The 24068-nt window shown below is 35.6% G+C and overlaps 1 protein-coding gene across 1 annotated transcript in view; it reads right to left on the reverse strand.

The window, feature by feature from the left end:
• The window catches only part of RELN (reelin), a 510458-nt gene that overhangs the window by 264495 nt on the left and 221895 nt on the right, over nt 1–24068 (reverse strand). The window contains exons 5-6 of the mRNA XM_028846151.2: nt 17661–17693; nt 14073–14151 (exon numbers count right to left, since the gene is read on the reverse strand). Coding sequence (XP_028701984.2) covers nt 14073–14151; nt 17661–17693 — 112 coding nt within the window. The remainder of the gene's footprint in view (nt 1–14072; nt 14152–17660; nt 17694–24068) is intronic.

The following is a 24068-nucleotide window of genomic DNA, read 5'->3' on the forward strand; positions in this document are numbered from 1 at the left end:
GTTAATATAAATGTTTAAAATGACTGTCCTCAGACAAATCTGCATGTATACATCCCACCATGCTAAAAACAATGAAATCAGATTGTATTTAATCCACGTATTAGTATGATATACACACAAATTCTAATTCAAGCAAATTTTGGATACTGAGCTATTATGCTAACTTTGCAAATAACGTAATTAGCTCCTATCTTTATTACTATAAAATGAAGTGGTTATTAAAATCTTAGGACAGGATCTTAAAAATGAATTTATTCATATCTCTATCTAGTAGAGATTGAATACACAAGGTATGTGTATTCTGGATTTGACCTTGTATATTTACAGTAACATTTACAATTTTCTGCATTGTGACATTTCAACCTATAATCATTACATTCCTAACATGTAGAAAGAAAGAGCTATGTTTCCCCTGTCTGAACCTCAAACCACATGAGAGCTGTATTTCATGCAGAAAGAACATTTTCAAAGACTTTCACATTCCAGGTGCCAAACATTGCAGAAAGGGCACTATGCCCTTTGTTTAGGAGATTATTGTATTATGCCCTTTCAGCCGTTTGTTAATTTTAGAGAAAAGGAGTAGAACACCCATCCAAATAGGAAGAAGACAAAAGTGTGAAAGGAGCCCATAAAGCCAGGAGGGAGAAACACTGCATGTCAAAACTTGGCAAAGAAATCAGAGTTCTTCCTCTATGTTTACCACATTGATTAAATGTTATTATTCTAATCTTTTGAGCCACGTTCCCACACAAAAGATCAACAGTGCCAAGTGTTTTTAACATATTTTAGAAAAAACATAAACAAATTTGATCAGAATTTGAAATGTTAGTATCTCATAGCATCACAATTCTTAGGAGATTCAAATCTTCCCTTGGTTACTGTGAAGCAAGACATTAGAAGAGACACAACAGTAGCTTCGTAAGGACAATAAACCTGCCTCTTGTTCATCATTTAGGGCATATTCCTTTTGAGAACATTGTATTCCTGAAATATTTGTTGAATGAATAAATGAATATAAGACAACTTCATAAATATAACCATTTTAAAGGTCTGAGGTCTAAATAACTTAGAACAGTGCCTGGCACATAGTAAGCATGATGTAAGTGTTAGCTATTATTATTGCTGAGAATTTCTCGTGGATTTCCACCATTTTCATCTACTCCAGAACCTTACATGAGGGTTTTTTTTTCCCATAGAGACTGTATTATGCGAATGACTTCTTACTACTTTTCTAATTGTGATAAAAGTGCAGCGAAGTAGCACAAAATTTATAGTAGGCTTCTTACTTTAGTGAGAGATGAAGATTATTTGGCCTCCAAGTCATTGTGAAATGGCTTAAGAGAAACATCAAGTTTGATGGAGGACAAGGTAAAAGAATGTCCAAACCTCACAATAGCTATCTGCAATTTGTCTCCAGTGACTCTAAACTAAAAGCGTCATTGTTGATGTGAAATTTGAGGCCTGCTGCTTAAATTTCTATAGCAATTATTTTGTCTATAAATATTGCTCAGCAGTTTCCAAATCAACTATATATCAAGAAAATATCTATATATAATATATGTATTATAGGCCCCCTCCTTCCATAGTTTTGCTTAAACAGAATTCAGCTAGAAACTGGATAACTGTATAAAAGTAATGGCCTACAGCCTGGAATTAGAGAACCAGTACTTAGATGACAGATGTTTGATGTCTTTGGAGAATCACTTCTATGTAGTAGAATAGCAGGGGTTAAAAAAAAAAAACAATAAACACAAGAGAAAAGAAAACAGATACAGCTATTCTTCCCATTGAACTCAACAATCCTCTAGACCCTTCTCTTCTTCATTGTGCTTTGTATCTCCACAAATTTATAATAAATGGAAAAAGGCATTGGTAACCCTGCTGAAGAAACTAAAAGATTTATAATGATCAGATATTACCCACTGTGTGGCTGCTACCTCCAGAAACAATAGCTTCATCAACGACTGATGGGACAAATCTGTCAGATTTCTGCCAAGGTCTTTTAAATGTCCTTTACTTGAATTTCTCACAGTCTGACTGGGTTTGTCAACATAAATTATTTTAATTTACCCTGAATGTCCATCCCTCTAGGAGGTCAAATTCAACCCTCTCTTAGATGCCAATGGTGTTATTTATTCATTCATCATTTATTAATTCATTCTTGATTTTAACAAACTTAGGTTGAGGGCTCACAAGCACTGCACTAAGCTTTAGTGATACAAGGACCAAAGAAACACTTGTATTTTCTTCCAGGAGCTTACATTTCAAATGGAAAGGCAGAGAAGTAAACAAAGAGTTACAATAGAGGGTATCAATGCAATGATAGCTATTTATTGCATTCTATGACGTATCAGATACTCAAATGCCTCTTACTCTCTAAGACAGTTATCTGTGTCTTATTTTACTGAGGAGGAGATTTAGCTACAGAGAAGTTAGGCATTTGCTCAAGGTCACACAGTCGTGAAGTTGCAGTTTGAACCTAGAGTTTGTAATCTGGACCTACAACTTGCTAACTCCAACAGCTGTGACACTTGTCATTGCTCTTCACTCATAACAGGAGCATACACTGGTTGCAATGGTACCTAATGCAGAGACTGGGGAAGTAAGAGAAAGCCTCCAAAGGAGATGGTCCCAGAACTGGTCCTGAATGAGAAATAGGAGTTACTCAAGCAAGGAAGAAAGATGAGTGTGTGATAGGACACATGGAATGCAGAAATTATGACACACAGCTGGACTGTTAGTTCAGCGGGTCAGTATGACTGGAACCACGTTGATCCATGCAGAAAGGCAGCAAAGGATGTGGCCAGAAAGTGGCAACCAGCTCACAAAGGCTTCATGCGCTGTTTACCATGTGATAGGTGCTGACAGAAGCTCTACAAATAATGCCTCAATTAATTGATACAAAATCCTCTCCTTCTATTTTTTATCTCCACTTAGACAATGCTAGAACTGAGATTTAGAAATATTAAATTACTGTCCAAGGTTACACAGCTAGTCAATTGCAGAACTAATTATTTTGTTTCAAAAGTCATGTGGCAAATCCCTTTTAGAAAAATTACTATAGCAAATTATGGACTGGAGGTAGACAAGACTGGGGGCTACCAATGTAACTCAAGTAAGATACAATGGTGCCTTGAAATAAGGTGAGATGGAGCAAAGTGGACACCCTCTACTGCTCTATAAAAACCTAATGTAAGCCACATTTGTCATTTTCTACTTCTAATGGCTGCATTAAAAAGAAATGAATTAATTTTAACAAAGTGTTTCATTTAACTCAATATATTCAAATTATATTTTCACATGTAAGTAATATAAAAATTATTAATTAAACTGTTTACATTTTTAAATACTGTCTTCAAATTGTGGGGTATATTCTATACTTACAGCACATCTCAATTCAGACTAGCCACATTGCAAGTGCTCCACAGCCATCAGTGACTAGCATCTACCATGTTGGACAACATAATTCTAGGGAATTAGAGGGCTTGGAAACTGCCTGCTTTCTGGTTATACTCAAAATTGGAGATGATCAGCTGAACTTTCAGAGAAAGGCGATTGGGACTGATAGGACAGTTTAGGATCTAGTTGAAATCATGGGAGTGCTTATCTTTAGGGACCTGGGGATAAGGGAGGATATACAAAGTAAAAAGAGAAAAGGTCCAAGAATGAATTCCTGGGGAACAACCAGATTGCCTGTGGTCTGGTTTCTGGAAAGCTCTAACCATCATCATAATCCTTCAGTGTGTATCAATCCAAGTGTATCTCCATTTACTTCTCCATGATTATTGGTAGTGGGGTTCCTTTCTATGCATATTCTTAACTAATCTGTGCTGCCCATTAAGGTGATCTTCCTAATATTTTTTTCTACCAATAAAGTTAAGTATTGTACAACTACACATATGAATGCCATTATGATAAAGGGAAAGATAAATCATAATTTCATGATGAACACAATGATCCTGATGGAGACCAGGCAAGACAGTACAGACGGCAACTCGTGGTCATGGCTTCCAAGAAGAGAATAGTGACCCCTGCTAGAAAGATGAGGTGAATTTTAAAAACCTATGGATATAAATAAACATTCAAATTCCAAGAAAAATAATTCCTGGCTCACCCCAGAATTTGAAACAATACTTAAATGCATAACTGCTCTTTCAGTCCTACCCTCCTCACTTTCTCAGAATGCCTCTGTGTCTAACAATTTAACTTGGTTGAGTGGAGTGAGGTATTTAACCCCCAAAAATGTTCCTATGAAGACCACAAGTAATCTGAAATTCTACTCTTCCTTTATGGAAAAGTTCTATGAGTTCCTAAGAACTAGGATTTGATTTGCTGGATAATGAGTGGTTCAACTTTCTTTAGGCTCAGTGTAAAACAAAAATAAAAACAAAAACAAAAACTGCTGTTGTTTATTGCTGACATGTAAATCTGTAACCTCACAATTAAATGTTTTCTACTTTCTCATTCTCTCAGGAAAATGTTGGGCTTTGTAAAGTTAGGTAACATAGTCTTCAGAGATTTGTGGGAAGAAGGAAGTTTTCAACAATCCCAGTTAAACAGACTTCTGTTGTTCAATTTGAAAAGGAATGTGACCTCCCAGCCTAAGGATTATAAATGAATTGTTTCTCTGCATAATAGTAAAAGTAATACTAAATGTTTCTCTAATCTAAGAATGCTTTTCTCCTTTTATATTTCCCAATATGAAAAACAGAACATAAGAATCTGCCAGATACCTTGGCGTATCATATGGATTGTCCACCTCAAAAATATATTTTGCCATGAACAATATGATTAAAAGACATTTTAAGGGAAATACTAGCAATCTTCAAAAACCTTTGAAAGCTTGAACTTATTAAACCTTCCCTGAACCAATTTATCACATGCTTAGGTTCTACATGAAGCTTATCTATTACTTAAGTTTACAGATCATCAAGTGAGAGGGGACTTGAAATATCACCGCATCTCATCACTCCCTTATGATGATGAAACAGGACTAGAATTCAGGTTGCCTGATTTCTTGTCCAGTATTGTTCCCACTCTGCCTCATGCAGCTAGTGAAGGAAAAATTCCAATTCTATAAAAACAATGTGCATTTCAAGGAATGTTTGTCATTTTTACTGTGAACATTTATTTTGAACATTTACAATAACTTTTCTTAAAAACTGTTTTTTCATTTATAGGATAATTTTTTTTGCTGATAAAAAAGTACAAAAAGTAGAGAGATGAATGGACTACTTCATAAAAAACATTAAGAGTGAATTCACTGGACTGAAGTACATGACAATCAAATTCAGTACCCCTTTGGCTATATATATTCTTAGATAATTCATCACAATCTATTTCATATGTACACTATCTCTTTTTTCACTAACAAAATTATAAAAGAATCAGTAAATATAAAGACTGGTACATGCTGACCAAAAAAACTAGGATCAAACCATAAACATAAAAGAAAAACAAATGCTTTGAACCCGGGTTTTGTCTTCCACTGTAACAAGCTCCTTGGCAAATTGCAAGCTTGTTATTTTGGTATTAGTTATCTATTTTTTGCTATTTATTATTCAGGTGACTGTTTTTTTTCGAAGGATAAAGAATTACATGCGATGATACCTTTGAACAGTAGAGACTATACTTCTGAAGATATAACTGGGCTTTTTAATCCTGATTTTGAAATTATTAGGCATGAAAATATGCTCAACCACCATTCATCGGGCACAGAGGAAGATGAGGTGAAATGTCCTTGTAGTCTGGGGTCCCCACAGAGCAGTGACTCAGATGGGCTCTCAGGATGCAGGAAAGCGGAGGAGGATGAATGAGAAAATTGAGCTCCTTTGCACAACCAGAGATTTATGAATGTTGGTGGTGACATCATCCTGATAACAGTAAATAAATAACTGAAATATTGTTTTCTCAAGAGCAGTCTAATGGCATGACTCAATCTTTTTAGATCATAGTGAAATCACTCAGCCGGTAGTCAGGTACTCTGCTGAAGCAAGTTAATCACCTGGAAACTCACTGACAATCAGTTATCATCAAATTCTCATTTGAGATACATGTAATTTGTCCTCAAGACCAAGGACATCATATTATCTCTCCATAATGTATTGCCACTGAAGGGGTCAGTGTCTGATGATCAGCTCCACGAGAAGCAATCTGACATTCTATAAACCTGCATTTCTGAGCCACATTCACCAGCATTTCCGAATGGAGATATTCAGATAATTTTAACTTTTGTTCTGATTATTTAAAGGTTCTTTAAAAATGAAAAAGGAAAAGAAAAGTTTCTTGTAATTTCCTGACCCAAAGATAATGTGTCTGCAACCCCAGGTACAGATCACACTGCTTGTGCTAACAAGAATCTGAGGTGTGAACTTGCAAAGCAAGGCCAGATCAAGGACTGATGAATTCATCAAAGTAAACGAGATCTTGCCAGCCATTTGGTAGCTGGGCTGTCAGCTGACTTACTCCGAGACACCAGAACTCTTTGTACCTTCCATTCAAACCTCAACAATCAAATACTCAACTTCTGACCATATTTTACAATATAGATAATGTTTTATAATAAAGAGGACATGATCATTATACTTCTGAGCAATTTACATGATCATTTTCAAGAAATGAAAGATCAAGCTTATTATTTTTTAAATCCTATTCTCTTTGTAAATGTGGAATCTTTTTAGAGAAACAGCAAGGAGAGTTCATTATATAAGACTGAGAATAATATTACCTTCAACTATGTCATGTCTTTTTTTCTAAGGAGCTAACACATGCTGTAAATGTGAAAATGACAAACTCCATTTATAGTTCATTCTTTCTCATTACTTTTCACCGAGGAAGGTAAGATAACTTTTCTTATTTCACTAGGGAGTTAAAAAATTGATCTCTTCTTCGTTAACAGGTGCGAATGACAAACGTTATTTAGGTTAAAAATAACACCTCTAAAATCTTACTACTGCACACAATATTCTGACCTCCTACTATGGTAAATTGCACTACATGCTGCTTGAAGAAATATTTTCTTACTTGTTTCAAATGTACTTGACATTTAATTCCTTTGAGTGAGCTCTTGTTTCTGTCACCTAAACCAGAAATTAAACAAGGAAGTAATAAACCTCTAGATTCACACCTTATTTTATTAGTTGGACACCCCCTGGTTAACCTTTCTATTGTAGATGAAACTTTTCCCTGGAGCAATTACATCTTGATAGAAAAAGAGGGAAATGAGGGGGAGGAAGCTAGCGAGGAAAGTTAGAGGAGAGTTTTGTAATAAGAGAAAAAGGTTATTAACAAAAGAGAAGAAAAAGTAAGAGAGTAGAAAGCGGTGAACAAATCAAGAGAGAGCAGGTTAGAGAAAAAGCAGAGATTCACACATGATCAAAATAGTGAACCATTAAACTCCAAATATTAAATTATAATTCCATAACCTGAAAATGCACGGATACACTAGAGGTTCTGGCAAGGGTATGTCATCAGAGAAAATATTTATTGTGTTTGACTTTTTTTCATCTATTCACCATTTCCTGTAGCCACTTGCTCTTGAGAAAATGAAAGGTTTACGCTCCCTTTTACCAGCACTGTCTTTCCGGCTCACTGCCCATGGGCATGTTGGATACCGAGCACAGTGGAGATACTTTTATTATCCAATTTATTTCTCCCTTGTTTGTTCATTAGTCTTACTTCTTTCTGATTACCTAGAAACTCCACTTACATTGGAGTTCTCACATTTTGGCTACTAAATGGAGTCCTCTTTGTTTTTTATTATTTATGGCACGGGGGTTGTCCAAGATACTAATGAACTATAAAGTGGTTTTACTGCTTGCTTGACTTATTTTCATTTATGGGCTAAGCTATTATTAAATAAAGCTCCAGTTAGAATAATTCACCCATCATCTTGAAATCTCAGTATTTTTATATTCGTTGTTCAGACAATTATTTTTCTCAAAGGAATGTTAGTAAGCCAAATCACCAGTCTTCTTCCTGATTTCATATTAATTGCTCCAAAAAATTTATATTTTCAAGAGAATACCAGATGTGGCACAGTCTATGATTGCTATTTCCCTGGTCCTGTAATATTGTCATTTATATATGAAAATGGAAACGTTCTAGTCTTTCCTTGATTCTAGCAATCCAATGCAATGCCAACCATGGCTTTAGCTTCCTTTGTTGTAAATTGTGGGCCTTTCTGTATCATCATCCAACTGATGGAGGTCTTCTTGTACCACAGGATCTGAAACAACTTTATTCGTGACTTTCTTGATGTTTCACATCTCTGTTGGCATTACAACCCAGTATCTAAGATGCTATTTCTGAGGAGTAACTCCTGTTCTTCCCTGATCTCTGTTGAATAGGGCATCTCTGCTATTATTATTGTTCTATCATTGTGCTGGAGGGGAAACATCTGTTGTCATCTAGTTGCCATTTATCACTGTGTTTTTTAATAGTTCTACATTTTCCACTAGAACATCAGAGCCTGGTGATATTAGAGTCTGGATGCCTTCTGTGATCTTCAGAAAATAAGCATAAAAGGGATAACTTAAGTAAAACACAGACCCTCTCCGACTTTGTAACTGCTTAGAGGGTAAAACACTTCTTGAGAAAACTAGAATCCATTCATGTTTTAGTTCCTTTGCAGTCTCTCTTTCTCTGTCTCAAGTTATGAATCAGAAATATCTCCTATGTCTTATTTTTTTCATTGCCTTTCTTCTTATTATTGAAATTTTTACTGAGGAAAATTTATACACAGTGCTATACACAGATCTCAAGTTCTGAAAATGCATCCATCTTGTAATCCACATCCCCTCACGATACACAACATAATCATCACCCCAGAGAGGTGCCTCATGCCCTTTCCCAGTCAACTCTCTGTCCCTGAAACAACTACTGATCTTATTTCTATCATGTTAATTTTGCCTAATCTGGATTTCATAGAACTCTTGGGTCTGGCATCTCTCCTTCCTTTTTTTTTTTTTTTTTTTTTTTTTTTTTTTTTTTTTGAGACAGAGTATCTCTCACCAGGCTGGAGTGTAGTGGCATGATCTCGGCTCACTGCAACCTCCACCTTCCGGGTTCAAGTGATTCTTCTGCCTCAGCCTCCCGAGTAGCACTACAGGTGCACGCCACTATGCCCAGCTAATTTTTGTATTTTTAATAGAGACGGGGTTTCACCACATTGGCTAGGACGGTCTCGATCTCTTGACCTCGTGATCCACCCGCTTCAGCCTCCTAAAGTGCTGGGATTACAGGCATGAGCCATTGCACCTGGCATGGAATTTTTTCATTCAACATAAAATTTTTGAGATTCATCCATGTCGTTGCAACTGTCAATAATTCATTCCTTTTTATTGCTGAATGTTAATAGTATTCAATTGTGTGGACATATCACTGTGTATCCATCCTCCAGCTGATGAACATCTGGGATGGTTCTAGTTTTTGGCTCTCAGGTATATTTATTTTTCAAAAAATCAAGACTTTCCCCATTCACATAAAATACTGGCAGTGTTTATATTACAATGCAATAATTTAATTCATAAAAGAATCTATGTATATGTAGTCGATGTTCAATAGTAGCTGCATAAGTAAAGTGTTAATAAAATAAAATGTATTTGTGGTCCCTTACATTCTCCTGAATTTAGTTATATGAGGTTTTTCTTCCCATTTTGTTGGGGGAGGTTTTGGAGGGTTGTTGCTGTATGACAAAGGCACTATTGATGCCCTCTCTCATCAGTAGTGCAGACACATTGAACACACGTGCTAACAGCACTGGTAAAGTGGTATTCATTCATTTGTGCTCTCCCTCACCCTCTTGGGTTCAATGGCACATTGGAATTGATGCAATTTGTGTTGAGCTCCAGAGGTATAGCTGCTTGTGGTTCAGGGTAAAGCGTAGACGCTTCATTCTCATCAAGACTGAGCTGCCATTATATTCACATGAAGGGATTTTGTTACTCTCTTCCCTTAAAACTTTACTTCTCATCTCTCATTCAAACAAGTCAATCAGAAGCCACTGGGGGAGTGGGGATGTGCAGGGCCACTTCCCTAGCAGAGCCCCAGAGAGATCTAGGAGGCAAAGAGTAGAAGAAATCTATGCTCTGCATCTGAGGGAGGCGGAAGGACCAGAGTTGCACAATTGCACACCAGAGTACAGCACAGAAAAGATGCCCATGGCCCAGGACTGGGAACAGCAGAGCAGTCTCCATGCCCTCAGGCTGGGCTCAAAACAGAACCACTGCTTGGTAACAGTGGTGAGGACAGGGACAAAGCCGGGCTGTGTGGACTAGTCACCAGACTAGATGAGATAACTCAAGATTCAGTGGATATCTGCAGGAACGGATAGATGGCTGGGGACCAGAAGTGCATCCTCATTCTATCTTCTGCCTTTGCACTAATAAGACACCTGACATTAGGCTCAAAAACAAACAAACAAAAAAAAAATTGAAGATGACAAGCCAGAGTTGACTGAAATTAAGTTTCCACCAACATGGCAGGAGGAGGAGAATATAAAGAAATTAGGTTGGGTTATGGAAGAATAAAGAAAGTTTTATTTCTCTGATACTCAAGTTTCTGGACAGAACTCATAACTGCTACACTTGTATAAGCATAAACAACTTCCAGAAGGACTCACAGAAACTATTACCCAAGTTGTTGACCATGGAGAAAGAATATAGGTCTAGTGTGGGAAGGAGGCTTATTTTTACTGCTTATATTTTTGGATTATTTGAACTTTTAACCACACAAATTTTTAAATTTTTAAATAATTTCAAATATTCAAACTGAACAGATAGTACATTCAATATTGAGCTGACATAAAAGTTTCTCATTTCTATTCCAACTGCCATAAAAAACTTGGAAGAGTAACTTACCTGTTACCTACATTCATAATAATATCACTTTATGTTCTTCATTTTTTATGTACAGTACATGAGATAAACTTGAATATTAAAGAGTTATGTGAAACAGAATTAAAAGTTGAATTCATTAGGTAAAGTTAATGGAAGTGAATACATTGTGAGCGTTTTAACTTTTAAACTGACCTACCTCTCTAAGATTGTACAGACATAACTAGTTTCTTAATTTCTCTTTTGCTTAACAATAAAAAGTACAGAGTAAACAATTCATATAAAGCTTTGAGAATCCCATGGGAGAAATATGTTCTTATAAGTAGCACAGTTTTTCTTTTGAGGGAAATTATTCAGTGGTGTATTGATTATGGGAATTTGGCTAAATGCAGCATACCCAGGCACTTTGCTTCTATCTGGTGGTGTGTGGCAGTGGCATAGGGACCGTGTTGGCCACAAGGATTCTATTTTCCACACTGTTACAAAGCTCCACTGGGTTTCTGATTCTTTTCTGGGGTAAAGAGAATCAAAGACAATGTTATAAGGGACAAAACTCATGTGACAAAACATGTAGCAAGAAAATAGAAGCTCTGGGAGAGTTAAAACTGCCTATCAGGTTCCAAAACAAAGTAGGGCTTTGTTAGTTTATTGGAAATATTTCATGGGGATGTCTGATTTTACTAGATACATGTTTCTGACTTTAGGATGTTTACATTGGCTTCTAAGGGGTTCAATGCATCTAACACTGTATTTTTCCCTCCTTTATGATTCTGCTGTAATGCTATTTTGATCTGTTTATATTCCATAGATTTTATAATATAAATATATTTAATTTGGCATTTATTTTTTATGAAAATGCAGGGAAAGGAAGACTTGGGGACTCAGTTAAATAAATTAGCTTAAAATTATTTTAATAATAACAATGTTCTCATCATGTCTGGGCTTAGAAGAAACAAACAGTCCAATGTACAAATACATCACAAGAGAAAGAAAAGGAGGATGGGAGGGAAGAAGGAAGAAAAGGAGGGTGAGCAGAAGTAAAAGTAGGAGAGAGAAAGAGAAGAGGGAGGAAAAGGAAAGGGAGAGGAAGAGAAGAAAGAGAGAGAAAGGGAAGGAAAGACAGGGAAGGAGGGAAAGAGAGGAAGGGAGAGAGGAAACTGACGTGTATTGAGCACCTACAATACACTAGACCTCTTCATACTGAAACGTTAACACAATGCTGCAAGCACGGTATTTGCCTACTTTTACTGCACAGAAATAGAGCTCACAGAGGTGAAGCAGCTTTTTGCTTTTCTCAAGGTATTCATTTGGCAAGTGGCGTGGTCAAGAGTCAAGCCAGGGTAGTCTGATATCAGGGCCTCTGCCGCCTTTTGTTTAACAGAACAGTCAATATAATGACAGTTTCTCAAATAATGACAGTTTCACCATTCCCTACTCTCACATTTTTTTTTTTTTTTTTTTTTTTTTTGTATCTTAAAGAGGCTAAATGAAGGAGACTGTGGGCAATAAGGGATAAAGTAAAATTACTCCGAAGCATATCTGATAAAATGCAGAAGGACTCAGCTTTTGAAGATAAAAAAGAATTGTTTTAAAAAGTAGGAAAAAACTTTTTTTAAAAAAAAGGTAGGAAAAACCATAGCTTAAGTAAAAGAGACATAAAATCCATAACTTTGGTCAAGAAAGCATCTATCAGATCAGTCATGAAAATGGGTGAAGAAAAATCAATCACACGTTATTGATTTAAAAACAACAGAATTTGCACCACATAGCAGTCACATTTTGTATTTGTCAAGAAAACTCACTGAAGAAAATGAATTAGCTTGACACAAACGCATTTGCCCTGAAAGAAAAAAATCATATGATAACATCTATATTAATGGAATATAAAAAAGCAAAATGTCAGAAGTAAAAAACTTTTTCTGGGTAAAGTGGTACTTAGAAAGGTTTTTTATTTTTTGGCTTATTAATAAAGAGTTTCAATTTAAGAAAATTTATATTTAGGGAAGCAGAGTTCTATTGACAAACTGTTTCTTTAAGTGGCATATAAATTATAAGACTTTATGACTAGACTTTCTGGCTAGCCTGATAACATTTTTTTCTATATTTATACTATCTAGATCTATATTTCTTTCTAGAAAAGAAAGAAAAGTTTCTTGTGTAATATTGAAGCCTCAGCACTCTACTTATATGTCATCTTCAACTCTCAGGTCAAAGGCAACTTTCTCTAACAAACTCCCACCAGAGTCATCTCTCCTTCCTTTGGAATTCCTCTAGTATGTTGTCTGTTCCCCTCGGTCACATTTAAGGATTTCTATCCTGTACTACAAGCTTTTTAAAGATGTGGTCTTAGTGTCTTCTCTACTAAACCGTTCATTACTTGAGAGAATCATACCTCTTATTAATTACTATAAAAATAAAATGATTATTGCTAAATATTTGTTAAAAAGTGAAAATAAGACAGAAATGAATATCATATGCTGACATTCGAGGATGAAATGATTATTTTCTTTTTAGCCTTATTATATTGCTTGAACTTAGTTTACATTAGAGTTTCTAATTTATCTTGAACTCTTCTGTCCAAACAAAAAGCATTTAGTATAACAGAAAATCCAAATTCAGATATTGTTCCAAATGATGCAGACTGATTTTCATTGTAACTCTGGGTCAATAGATCTATTTCTTCAAAGTCAGCAAAAATGTAACAAATTGCCAACAAATTCAGGCATCCATTTATGTATTAGACAAGTTTTTAATGAGTGAGTTTTGGTTCATTATTTATTTGCCCTCAAAAATCCCACAGAGTTATACTTAAACAGCTTTCGAAGGAGAGACTGGAGTATACATAATGAGTTGACCTAATAATTTAGAAATTATTTGGAAGTTTGACTCAAATCGTTTGTCATTTCAGATAAACCATTTCTCTTCTTTGCTAGGCATAAATGAAATTATTAGACATATAATAGCATAATATTTTCTATGTAAGGATATTGCAAAACTGAAAAAAAAAATCTAACCACACCCATGGCTTTGAGGAGCTCCTGGATTCAGTTCTTAGAGAAGTCAGATAATAGACATTATATGCAGTCTACATTAAGCCCAGTTCTATAGCTTAACAAGTCTCACTGATACCTTAGCACTAAAGATCAATTTAATTTTAAGTAACTGCTCCTTAAGGGAGCAGTCAGCATCATTTGTTGCATTAAGCAAACCAAAGTGAGGAATGTTTCTGTAACTTACCATATATTTGGATTTAATTGCAGTTGGTGGTAGGAGTCAAAGTCATCTCGCAGGATAATGCTGTCACTATGTATTTCAGCTACAAGAAAAAGGAAGTATTTAGGAAAGAAATATACTACAACAGTATATTTAGCTAAACACAAGTGTCAATATGCTGTATTTATGAAGAATAATGTATTTTAAAACTAAATTTTAAATGAGCAGTTGATTATATTTGCTTTGTCCCTCAAACTACTAAGGGACAAGGATAAACAACTCTGCAGTTTAGACACCTAGAAGCTGGGAAAACCAAAGACCCCAAAAGGAAACCTATGAAGCTGTCACTAGGCAGGGGAGGCAGGAAGGCCAAATTCAGCACCAACCTACAAGGAGAGGCTATACGGGACTTGTCTTCCATCAGTATGGCTTGGCTGTGTCCCTACCCAAATTTCATCTAGAACTGTAGTTCCCATAATCCCCATGTATCGTAGAAAGGACCCGGTGGGAAGTAACAGAATCATGGGGGCAGTTACTCTCATGCTGTCCTCGTGAGAGTGAGTTCTCACAAGATTTGATGGTTTTTGTTTTTGTTTTGAGTCAGAGTCTCGCTCTGTTGCCCAGGCTGGAGTGCAGTGGCATGATCTCGATCTCAGCTCACCGCAACCTTTGCCTCCTGGGTTCAAGCAATTCTCCTGTTTCAGCCTCCAGAGTAGCTGGGATTACAGGTGTCCACTACCACGCCTGGCTAATTTTTATACTTTTAGTACTGATGGGGTTTTGCCATGTTGGTCAGGCTGGGTCTTGAACTCCTGACCTCAGGTGATCCACTCGCCTCGGCCTCCCAAAGTGCTGGGGTTACAGGCTTGTGCCACCATGCCTGGCTGAGATTTGATGGTTTTATAAGGGACATTTCCCTCTTTTGCTCAGCACTTCTTGCTGCCACCATGTGAAGAAGGACGTGTTTGCTTCCCCTTCTGCCATAATTGTAAGTTTCCTAAGGCCTTCCCAGCCATGCTGAATTGTGAGTCAATTAAACCTCTTTACTTTTAAATTACCCAGTCTTGGGTATGTCTTTATTAGCAGCATGAGAATGAACTAATATACCCATATTTCAACATATACTCATCCATGGCTTCCAAGGGATTGCCCAGACAGTGTCAGTGTCTAACTCACTTTAAAGCATGGAATTGGATAGAACATTCTGGCTATTCATTGTCAGCTAAAATTGCTGTAATCTACTGATCCATTTTTTCTTCCCTTTCTCCCTATCCTTCTTGCCCTGGCTTGCTTTCTCTCCTTCCTTATAGTCACTCATCTTTTATTCAAAGTTTTTAAATTTGTTAACTTTTTTTCTCTTTCAGAACTGCAAAAGAGAATTTATCTATATGAATAAGTAAAATTCCTAAATAAAATCAATTTAGAAGTCAGGAGGAATGCCAGGAAGCCATACATGGTTTTAAATATATTATCACTACACATTTGAGATATATTGAATATCTATTTTTAAGTTCTAGAAGAACTTCAGGCATGTCAAGCGCGATATTTTCATCAACTGTAGAGTTCATATTTTCGCTGAATAGATGATGAATAAGTAAAATCACTTTCATGGCCGGTTACAATGTAAGTGTGCTCATTTTAAAGGTTGTGTGAGAAATGATAATTATTTCTATTCATGTTGTAAAAATTAATTTAGTACTTTAACAATGCTCTCATCTGATTCATGGTTTGCTTAGGAAGTTTGTTTCGGCTACTATAACTTCTTTGGGTCTTGACAATTTTGTTTGAAGTAGCTAACAGACTATCTTTTGGAAAAATTAAAATAATATTATCTGATTAACAAAAATCTCTCATAACTTTTTCTTTTAAAGGTGATACTTTATGTTTTTTTAGGCTCACTCAAATGTAATTCTCTGAACTCACTGGGTAATTAAAATCACTTCCCAATATCAGGAATCATATTTTCACATTCTCTTTGGTGACATCCCCAACCCATGGCAGTCCTTGCCTCCTTTATACCAGGTATGCCAGCAGGCAAGCACATAATGAAGTCATGGAAACCAGTGAATCAGCATGTACTGAGAGGACTGGATGCTCAGACTCGAAGCCCTAGGCATGAGAACAGGGAGAATATGGATATACACTGGAGAGAACGCTGTGATGTATTCTGTGCGTGGAGTGATTTAATGATTCCTCTGAGCGATGAGATGCAGTGCCTCAGATGCCTACAGGGTACAGCTCTCTCAGATACCCAATCTGGGCGAGACTCGGCTGGGCCACTGCAGGTCACCAGCCTGTCTTGGCTGCCAGAAGGCATGCTTCTAAGCGCTTGCATTTGTCTGCCAAGTAAGAGGAGCTCCAAGCTGTAGCATTACATAAAAGTAGAGCTTCTCAAGGCAGATTTTCCAAAGAGGAAAAATAAATTAATTGGGTTTATAGGTTGAAAGGAAAAGCCCAAGAGACAAATAACTGACCTACCTGGAAAGTCCCACAGTGAGAGACATTTGAAAAGGCTGCAACCAGCTAGGATGATTTCTTTTTATTCTTATTAAATACTACAGTGTAGGAAATTGCTTTTAAAATAAGTCTTCACTGACACAAATGAGAAAATTAATGCTTAAAGATCACTTGCTTTCTAGAGACTTTTTTATTTACAAAGACAATGGGTAAGCCTCACTGGATACCTGCTTGTGTATTGATTTACTTCCAAACACCACTATACTATTTACCATACACTTTATGAACACAAAATCATTTAATCCTTATATCAACCCTGTGAGGTAGGTACTATTCTTAATTCTACTTTGCAGATAAGAAAACTGAGGCACAGAGAGGTTAAGTAACTTGCTCAATATTATGTAGCTAGCAAGTGGTAAAAGTGAGATAAACCCAGGTAGTTTGGTTCAAGAATCTGTGATCCTAACCAGTACACACCCTGCCTCAAGAACTGTGGACCACTAAAAGCATGACATTATGGAAAATCCATGTGCCATTTTAAGAAGGAGGTATTTATCTAAACAGTCTCATTTCAATTTTTTTTTTTAAAGAAACAGGATCTTGCTCTGCTGCCCAGGTTGGAGGACAGTGTCTCAATCATAGCTCACTGCAGCCTTGAAATCCTGGTTTAAATGATCCTCCCATGTCAGCTCCCAAAGTAGCTAGGACTCCAGGTGCATACCACTACACCGACTAATTTTTAACATTCGTTTGGTACAGATCTCAAATCCTAAATGACTTCAATTCTTCCATATTCATGGCTTCTTACTCACTAGCTCTATGCTCTAATATTTATGATGGGCATCTAGTATTATAAGGGACTCTGGGGAAAATTCAGCATTAGAATGCAAAAGCTTACACTCAACAGGATCCCAGGGCTGAGGGTACTAACAGGTGCGAAAGTTCCTGCATGAGCCCCCAGCTGGGCAACATGAACATTTCCTCAAGGAGGTTCTGTATTCAAGTATAATCTGTATCCAAGTCTAATTTCAGTGAATGATCAGTGACCAGAAAGGACAGCTTCCTCACCTCTGTAACATCTGCTCACATAGCCAGAAAAGTCAAACAAATAGATCAGGTACTAAGGTTAATGACATCAGAGTCTTAAACACTTACCTAGATGTGGGTGCATAGTGGCCTCTGTTGGAGCTGAATCAAGAGAGGAAAGAAGAAAGACAACTGATCAGGAATGAAAGCAAAATCCAGTAATAAACAGTCACAATACAGTTACAAAACTTAGGTCACATTAAGCAAATCAAATGGCTACAGACTTTTTCATCTTTTTAGGAGTTTCTAGAACTCTTGAAAAAATAGAATACAATAAGTTTAATGATCTTGTATTTTGTGCCAACGCTTATTGGTTAAATCAGAGAAGAGTTTCACAAAGATTCACTGAATCGTTGACTCTAATTAAAGATTTTCTTGAAACAAAAGGAATACTTGCCAATTAATCAATAATGAATAACAAAACCCTGGCACAATGATATACATTCTCTCACTAGTATCACAGTGCATATGAACAAGCCAAATCTGAAGCTTCAAGGAAAACAAGGGTTTATTTGCAAACTAGCTGGAAAAGGAGGAAAATTTATGTTGAAATTGAAACTTTGAAAATACAAATTAATAATGGTTTTACACACAAATTTCCTAACATGAACTGTGTCTCCAGAAGATTTTAACTGTAATTTCCAGTATCTTCTAAATTGTCTGCAAAAACCTACAAGAAAAATTTGAAGAATGCCTTGTTGATGTTAATTGTTTTAGACTTGCTTTTCAACTTATGCAATATTTCTGTGAATTCCATGTTAATAATACTATGCTGACACAAGAATAATACTTGGATATAGTTTTGAAACTGATGTTTTTGCATTAAAGGTAAATCAGCTCTTCTAATAAAAATGAAAAATGTGTAAAGGTGGATCTGGACATTAAAGGATAATGATTTTTTGATACTCAATTCAGTTACTGGAAGATCTTTAAGTAGGTAAGAAACACTTGGGTATGTGGATCTACTTTTCAGCTGTCAATTTTATGAACTCTTAATACAAGCCCAATATTGCTTAAGATGTGCTATAAGTGTAAGGTACATACTAGATTTTGGAGATTTAGTACAAAAAATGTAAAATATCTCATTAGTAGTTTTAAATTGACCACATTATATCAAAATGTTTAATATTTTACATATTCTGTTAATAAAATACATTATTAAATTAATTTCATCTATTTCTTTCCGGTTTTTAGATGTAGCTACTAGAATATTTAAAATTGCACATGGGGCTTACATTATACTTCTATTACACAGTGCTGAACTACAGCTAGGAGGGACATTTGCACTGTATATCAATTAGGAAATCATTATCAAGTAGGAGAGGTGGAGTTACAAAAGGAAGACCGAGTCACTCAGAGAGAACATAAGGTATAAAGAGAGAAGTGAGGCTGAGAGCAGCAGCTAATGCCTATAATCCCAGCACTTTGGGAGGCTGAGGCAAGAGGATTACTTGCGGCCAAGAGTTCAAGATCAGCCTGGGCAATATAGTAAGATACCTCGTCTCTACAAAAAAACATGAAAAATTAGTTGGGCATGGTGGTGCAGCCTGTAGTCCTAGCTACTCAGGAGGCTGAGGCAGGAGGATCACCTGAGGCCAGCAGCTTGAGGATGCAGTGAGCTAAAAATGCACCATCACACTCCAGCCTAAGCAAGAGAGTGAGACCCTGTCTCTAAATACATAATAAAAAGAAAGAAGTGAAATGTGGAGTCAAATGTATATTTAACGGACAGGTGGAAGAAGACGAGCTAGCAAAGGTGACTGAGTAAAAGTGCATTCCATTAAGGAAATAAGAAAAAGAAAGAGTTTTAAGAGCTAAAAGAGTTGAAGGAGAGGCCAAAATAATCTTAATAAAGCTGATATCTATGAAGAACACCCTGCTAGTAAGGCACTTTGCTAAGGAGTGTCTATAGATGAACTCAGGGATTTTGGCCTCAGAGTCTAGACTCAACTACTGTGCAAACTGCTCCTTCTAGAAGGTTAGCTGCAAAGGTGAGAAATGAGATCTTATATGGAGATGAGGACCAAAGGGTTTTGTTTTGTTTCTTAAGATATGATAGTTTACCATGCCTAATGTTAGCTATATTGCAAAAGGGATTCTCTGTATTCATGTTATAAAGTGTTAAGAAGAAAGGAAAAACACCTGTCTACAGAATATGGAACTTCAAATTATTTCACAGGTTTTGAAATAAATTGGTTAAATTAAATGTAGGAAAAGTTATGACAATTATTAATTAGAAATATTTACCATGCAATACAATGGTTAGATATGTATAACAAAATATCTGCAGAAATATTGTTGCCTACTTTACATTAAATGACTTTGGTGACTAAGGCCTCAACCCAATAAAGGGAGTAAGTTATAAAATGCTTTACTTTAAATTGTTTATTCAAATGGACATCTACCTTTGCTAAATTATTTGGGCACATGGGAGCTTTCACTGAAACACCTACATCACATTTTAGAAAGACCCACTGAGTCAGAATCTCTGAGGGTGGAGGCTCGGAAGTTGTATTTTTTAAAACCTCCTTGACTGATTCTGCTGGAAAGTCAGATTTAAAATTCACTGGTTTAAACAACACAATCCACTGCTTATTGTTATAGCATGCTGAACTCTTCTCTGTGTTAAGTACTTATCTTTGCTCTGAAGAAGAAATAGGCTCCTCAAGAGCAGAAAATATGTCCACCCAAGACATCAGCCAAAGCTGGTGATAGTGTCTCAATAAATAACAAATTGATTTGAAAGCTACTTCTTAGTTGTAATGTATTTTATGATATTTCAGAAAATAATTGAAGATCCAAGCCTTAAAATAATGACAGAATAGACACATAACATTGTCCAAAAGTCCTTTATTATAAGTGGTCTGGGGAGCTTCAACACCCAGTCAGTGTTTACCTGGATTTAACTTAACTCAACAAATTTACATCATATTGTAAATCACTAGTTAGGAAGAATTGTTTTAATATATTTTAACAAAAATGTCTACTCTCTGAGATAACTAAACATTATTTCCTCAAAAAGAGAAACATGTTTAGTATGCAAAACTTAATGAAAGGAAAAGTACAAATTTTCTTGAGAAAGATTCACACATATGTAGTTTAAAAATGGGCCAAAAGCTAGTAAAGTACTGCGCCTGGAAGTTTATTTTAATCATTTCTCAATAAGTGACCATATCAATCTAGTTTTATGTAGTCTAAACAAATTTTCTAAGCCTGTAGGAAGTTCACCATCTTTTCACATTTACTGAGGTAAATGCACCACAGAAAAATTAAAGTAGCCTGAGGAAGAATGATATAGTTCAACATTATTTAGTATACTCCCATTTGGATAGTACCTGCCTTGCCTGATACTAGTGACTATGAGTGAATTATTAAGTTCGTATATTATGTGAACTTGGCATAAAGGCCTTTACTCTTTCCTTTATTAAATGCAAAATGCATGCTTGCTAGACAGGTCCTCATTTGTCAGTTGTCCAAGTGCTTACCCAATGGCAATCTCCAAGTCTACCTTTCCTGTTCCTCTGCCATTGAACTAGCTCTAGATTGAATCACTGAATTTTTCTAGATTGCTCGTATGTTTTTATCTCAACATTTATTGGTCTGTTACTGATTTTCTGCCTCTCCCAGGACCCTAGAATGCCCTACCCCACCTTGCATCTTGCCCAGTTTCTCAGTTCCTTTGAATCTAAAATTGCATGATTAAAATCTAGCAATGACATAAAATTGTCAGATGGCTTAAACTAGGGAGTTTTGGTTTCTGAGGATGAGAGACAACAGAAAGTTCTTAAAGAAGTAGGTTTTGGTTTTGGAGAAAGAATAGGATGGAATACACCTTTAACAGAAGTGTAAAAGACATCGCAGTTTCTTCCAGGTATTTCTGTGGTAGTGATAAGAAGATCAGGTCAGACGACCAAAGGTATGCACAGAGGAAGATGCACTAGGGATGGTGCTACTTGTCAGAGGACATTGAATTGAAGAGAGAAGAAGATAGGCTGGAGTTGTTCTGTACCCAGAGAGATCACTGTGGGGAAGCTTCATAATATGGTCCTATTTTAGTTTCATTGGTGAGACCCATGAAACTGTACGTAGAGGCTGGAAGGAACTTATAGAAAGATAAATGATTTAATAAGGAATCAAGTGTTTGTATAAATCAAACTGAATTCCTACATTTTATCAGAAGTGAATATTTTTTCTATAAGGTAGGATGCTCAACTAGGAATGAATGTTCAGCTGAGATGAATCTAGGAATGTCTAATTCTGTTAAGAGTTCCCTGTTATAAATTGCATGTGAATGTATTTGTGTTTCAATGAACTTTAAATCTCATTCAGAATAACCATAAATCTCTGTAATCTTTATCCAGAAATACAATGCCATTGAAATTCACAAACATTACAGAAACCATATCCTTTGTAAAGCTTGATCAAGTTCAAGCAACTGGACTGAATTGGAAATTGACTTTAGGTATATCATGATAACTTAAAGAGTAAGCCAAATGTCCTCAGACTGAATTAACTTACTTAAAACCACAGATAAAATATAAAAAGTTACACAGGTAAGTTAAAATGAAGGTTCTACTTTGCCTAAAAAACAAGTAAAAGCAAGCCAACAGAATGGAGGAATTACAATAGAATCTCACTAAAATCACCAGGTTTTTTAAAAGCTTTTTTTCCAGCAAGGGATTCAGAATGAAAGCCTAGTCTACTTTGACTTGTTTTTAGTTGAAAAAGCTAAACTTCTTTAAAACTATCAATATAAATTGGCAGCAATTTTTACTAGGAAAGTATTGATAAATGAGAATCTACTTAATTTCATAAGTCAAATCCCTCTTGAGAGCAGAGCAGTTAAATGAGAAAAAAATGAAACTTTAAAGTTTTCAGCATAATACAATCTTTTCACACTAGATAAGTAAATAAATGTTCTTATGAGTGTCAAAACAACTCATAAATGTGTACTTATGATTTCTTTTCCAGATTCTTTTTGATGTTTGTGATAGTGCCATTTAACAGTTATTTGTCCTCCAAATTCTCTCTCCAGTGGGGCCTATCCAGATGATGTTTTGGAAAAATACAAAGATTTAGATCAGCAATGATATGCTTCAGCAACATTCTAAGTCTTTCCTTAGCCAAGCATTTTCCTAGATGCTTGAGTACTATTAAGTGACCTGAAGATTACATATGTATTTTACTAAGATGTCACAGACTATGCAAAGAGGACAAAAATAGATTTTTAAAATTAATAAGCTTAAACATGCTAAGAATAAAAGTAAACAATCATTGTTTTTGGAAGGTACTTCAAAGTTTGAAAAAAATAGATTGCTTATAGAACTTCTTTTTTAAAAAATTCAATTGCACTGTTCTTGAAATGATTTATCACCATAAGTTAGCAAAAGAAAGAGACTGGAACTGCCTTGAATGAACACAAGAACTCTGTACTAATGCAGATTCGATAAAGATAATTATTCAAAAAATAGTGAGCGTGAATGATTATTACATGGAACAGCCATGAAAAGACCCAGTTCATAAGATAAGCAATTCACATCACAAGGCTTGGTTGAGCCTAACATGAAAGCAAGTAAATTCAGTACCAAAAGTTTCAAAGGAATAACATGCTTCTTGGTCTCTTTAAACAAGGTTACTATTTTTTCACTTAAAATGAAAGCAGAAAAAGTGCATGCAGATACTTTTTTGAATAAATGATGGAAAGCTCTTAGCTCATATATGTTAACATGTCTCTGTGTTGGAGACAGTTCTAGCCAGAAGAGTTGTAGGTCTTTTCCCAAGGAATATCTTTGGGAAAGGTGAAAAATTATCTTTAAAAACTCACTATTTTCACTCAGTGTGAATTAATCTGGCCTTCATCGCAGTATGAGAAGAACCACTTTTTACTCACTTTTTAAATTTTAAAGTGCAACTAATGTATTGCTTGTCATTAGATAGACTTACTTTGTGAACATTACTTTAATTTACTAAATGTATTTTTGTCTCCAAAATTACCTCCAATTATTTAGCGCATCTCACAGATTATAATGAGTGGCTTATCTTTATGACAGTTTCTCTTGCATTAGCATCAGCTAAGCTTTGCAGACAGAAATGGAAGTTAGAACATCTCTGTAAACTAAAACAGGCAGCAAGTATCTCCACATTAGCTTCTGTGACTACATTTGGTTATTGTGCTCACAGTCATACTTTTCTTAATAACATTTTAATAGCTTAAACTATTGGGCCTTTCAAAATAAATATTATAAACGTGGATCCTTAGATGGTATCTCAATATTAAATTGAAGCCTAAATTCCTCCCATCATCAATTCAATTTGTCCAGGAGACAAATTACATGCTAAAAGTTAAAAAAAAAAAAAAAAAAAAAAAGCTTCATTTCTTTTTTTTTTTTTTTTTTTTTTAAATCTGTAATAATTGCCAGTTTATTCCTCTGGCTAAGAGATCCAGAGGTAATTTGAGGTTTACATTTCTTTTTTATT

The sequence above is a fragment of the Macaca mulatta genome, chromosome 3 (assembly GCF_049350105.2).
Source record: "Macaca mulatta isolate MMU2019108-1 chromosome 3, T2T-MMU8v2.0, whole genome shotgun sequence".
Classification (NCBI taxonomy): Eukaryota; Metazoa; Chordata; class Mammalia; order Primates; family Cercopithecidae; genus Macaca; species Macaca mulatta.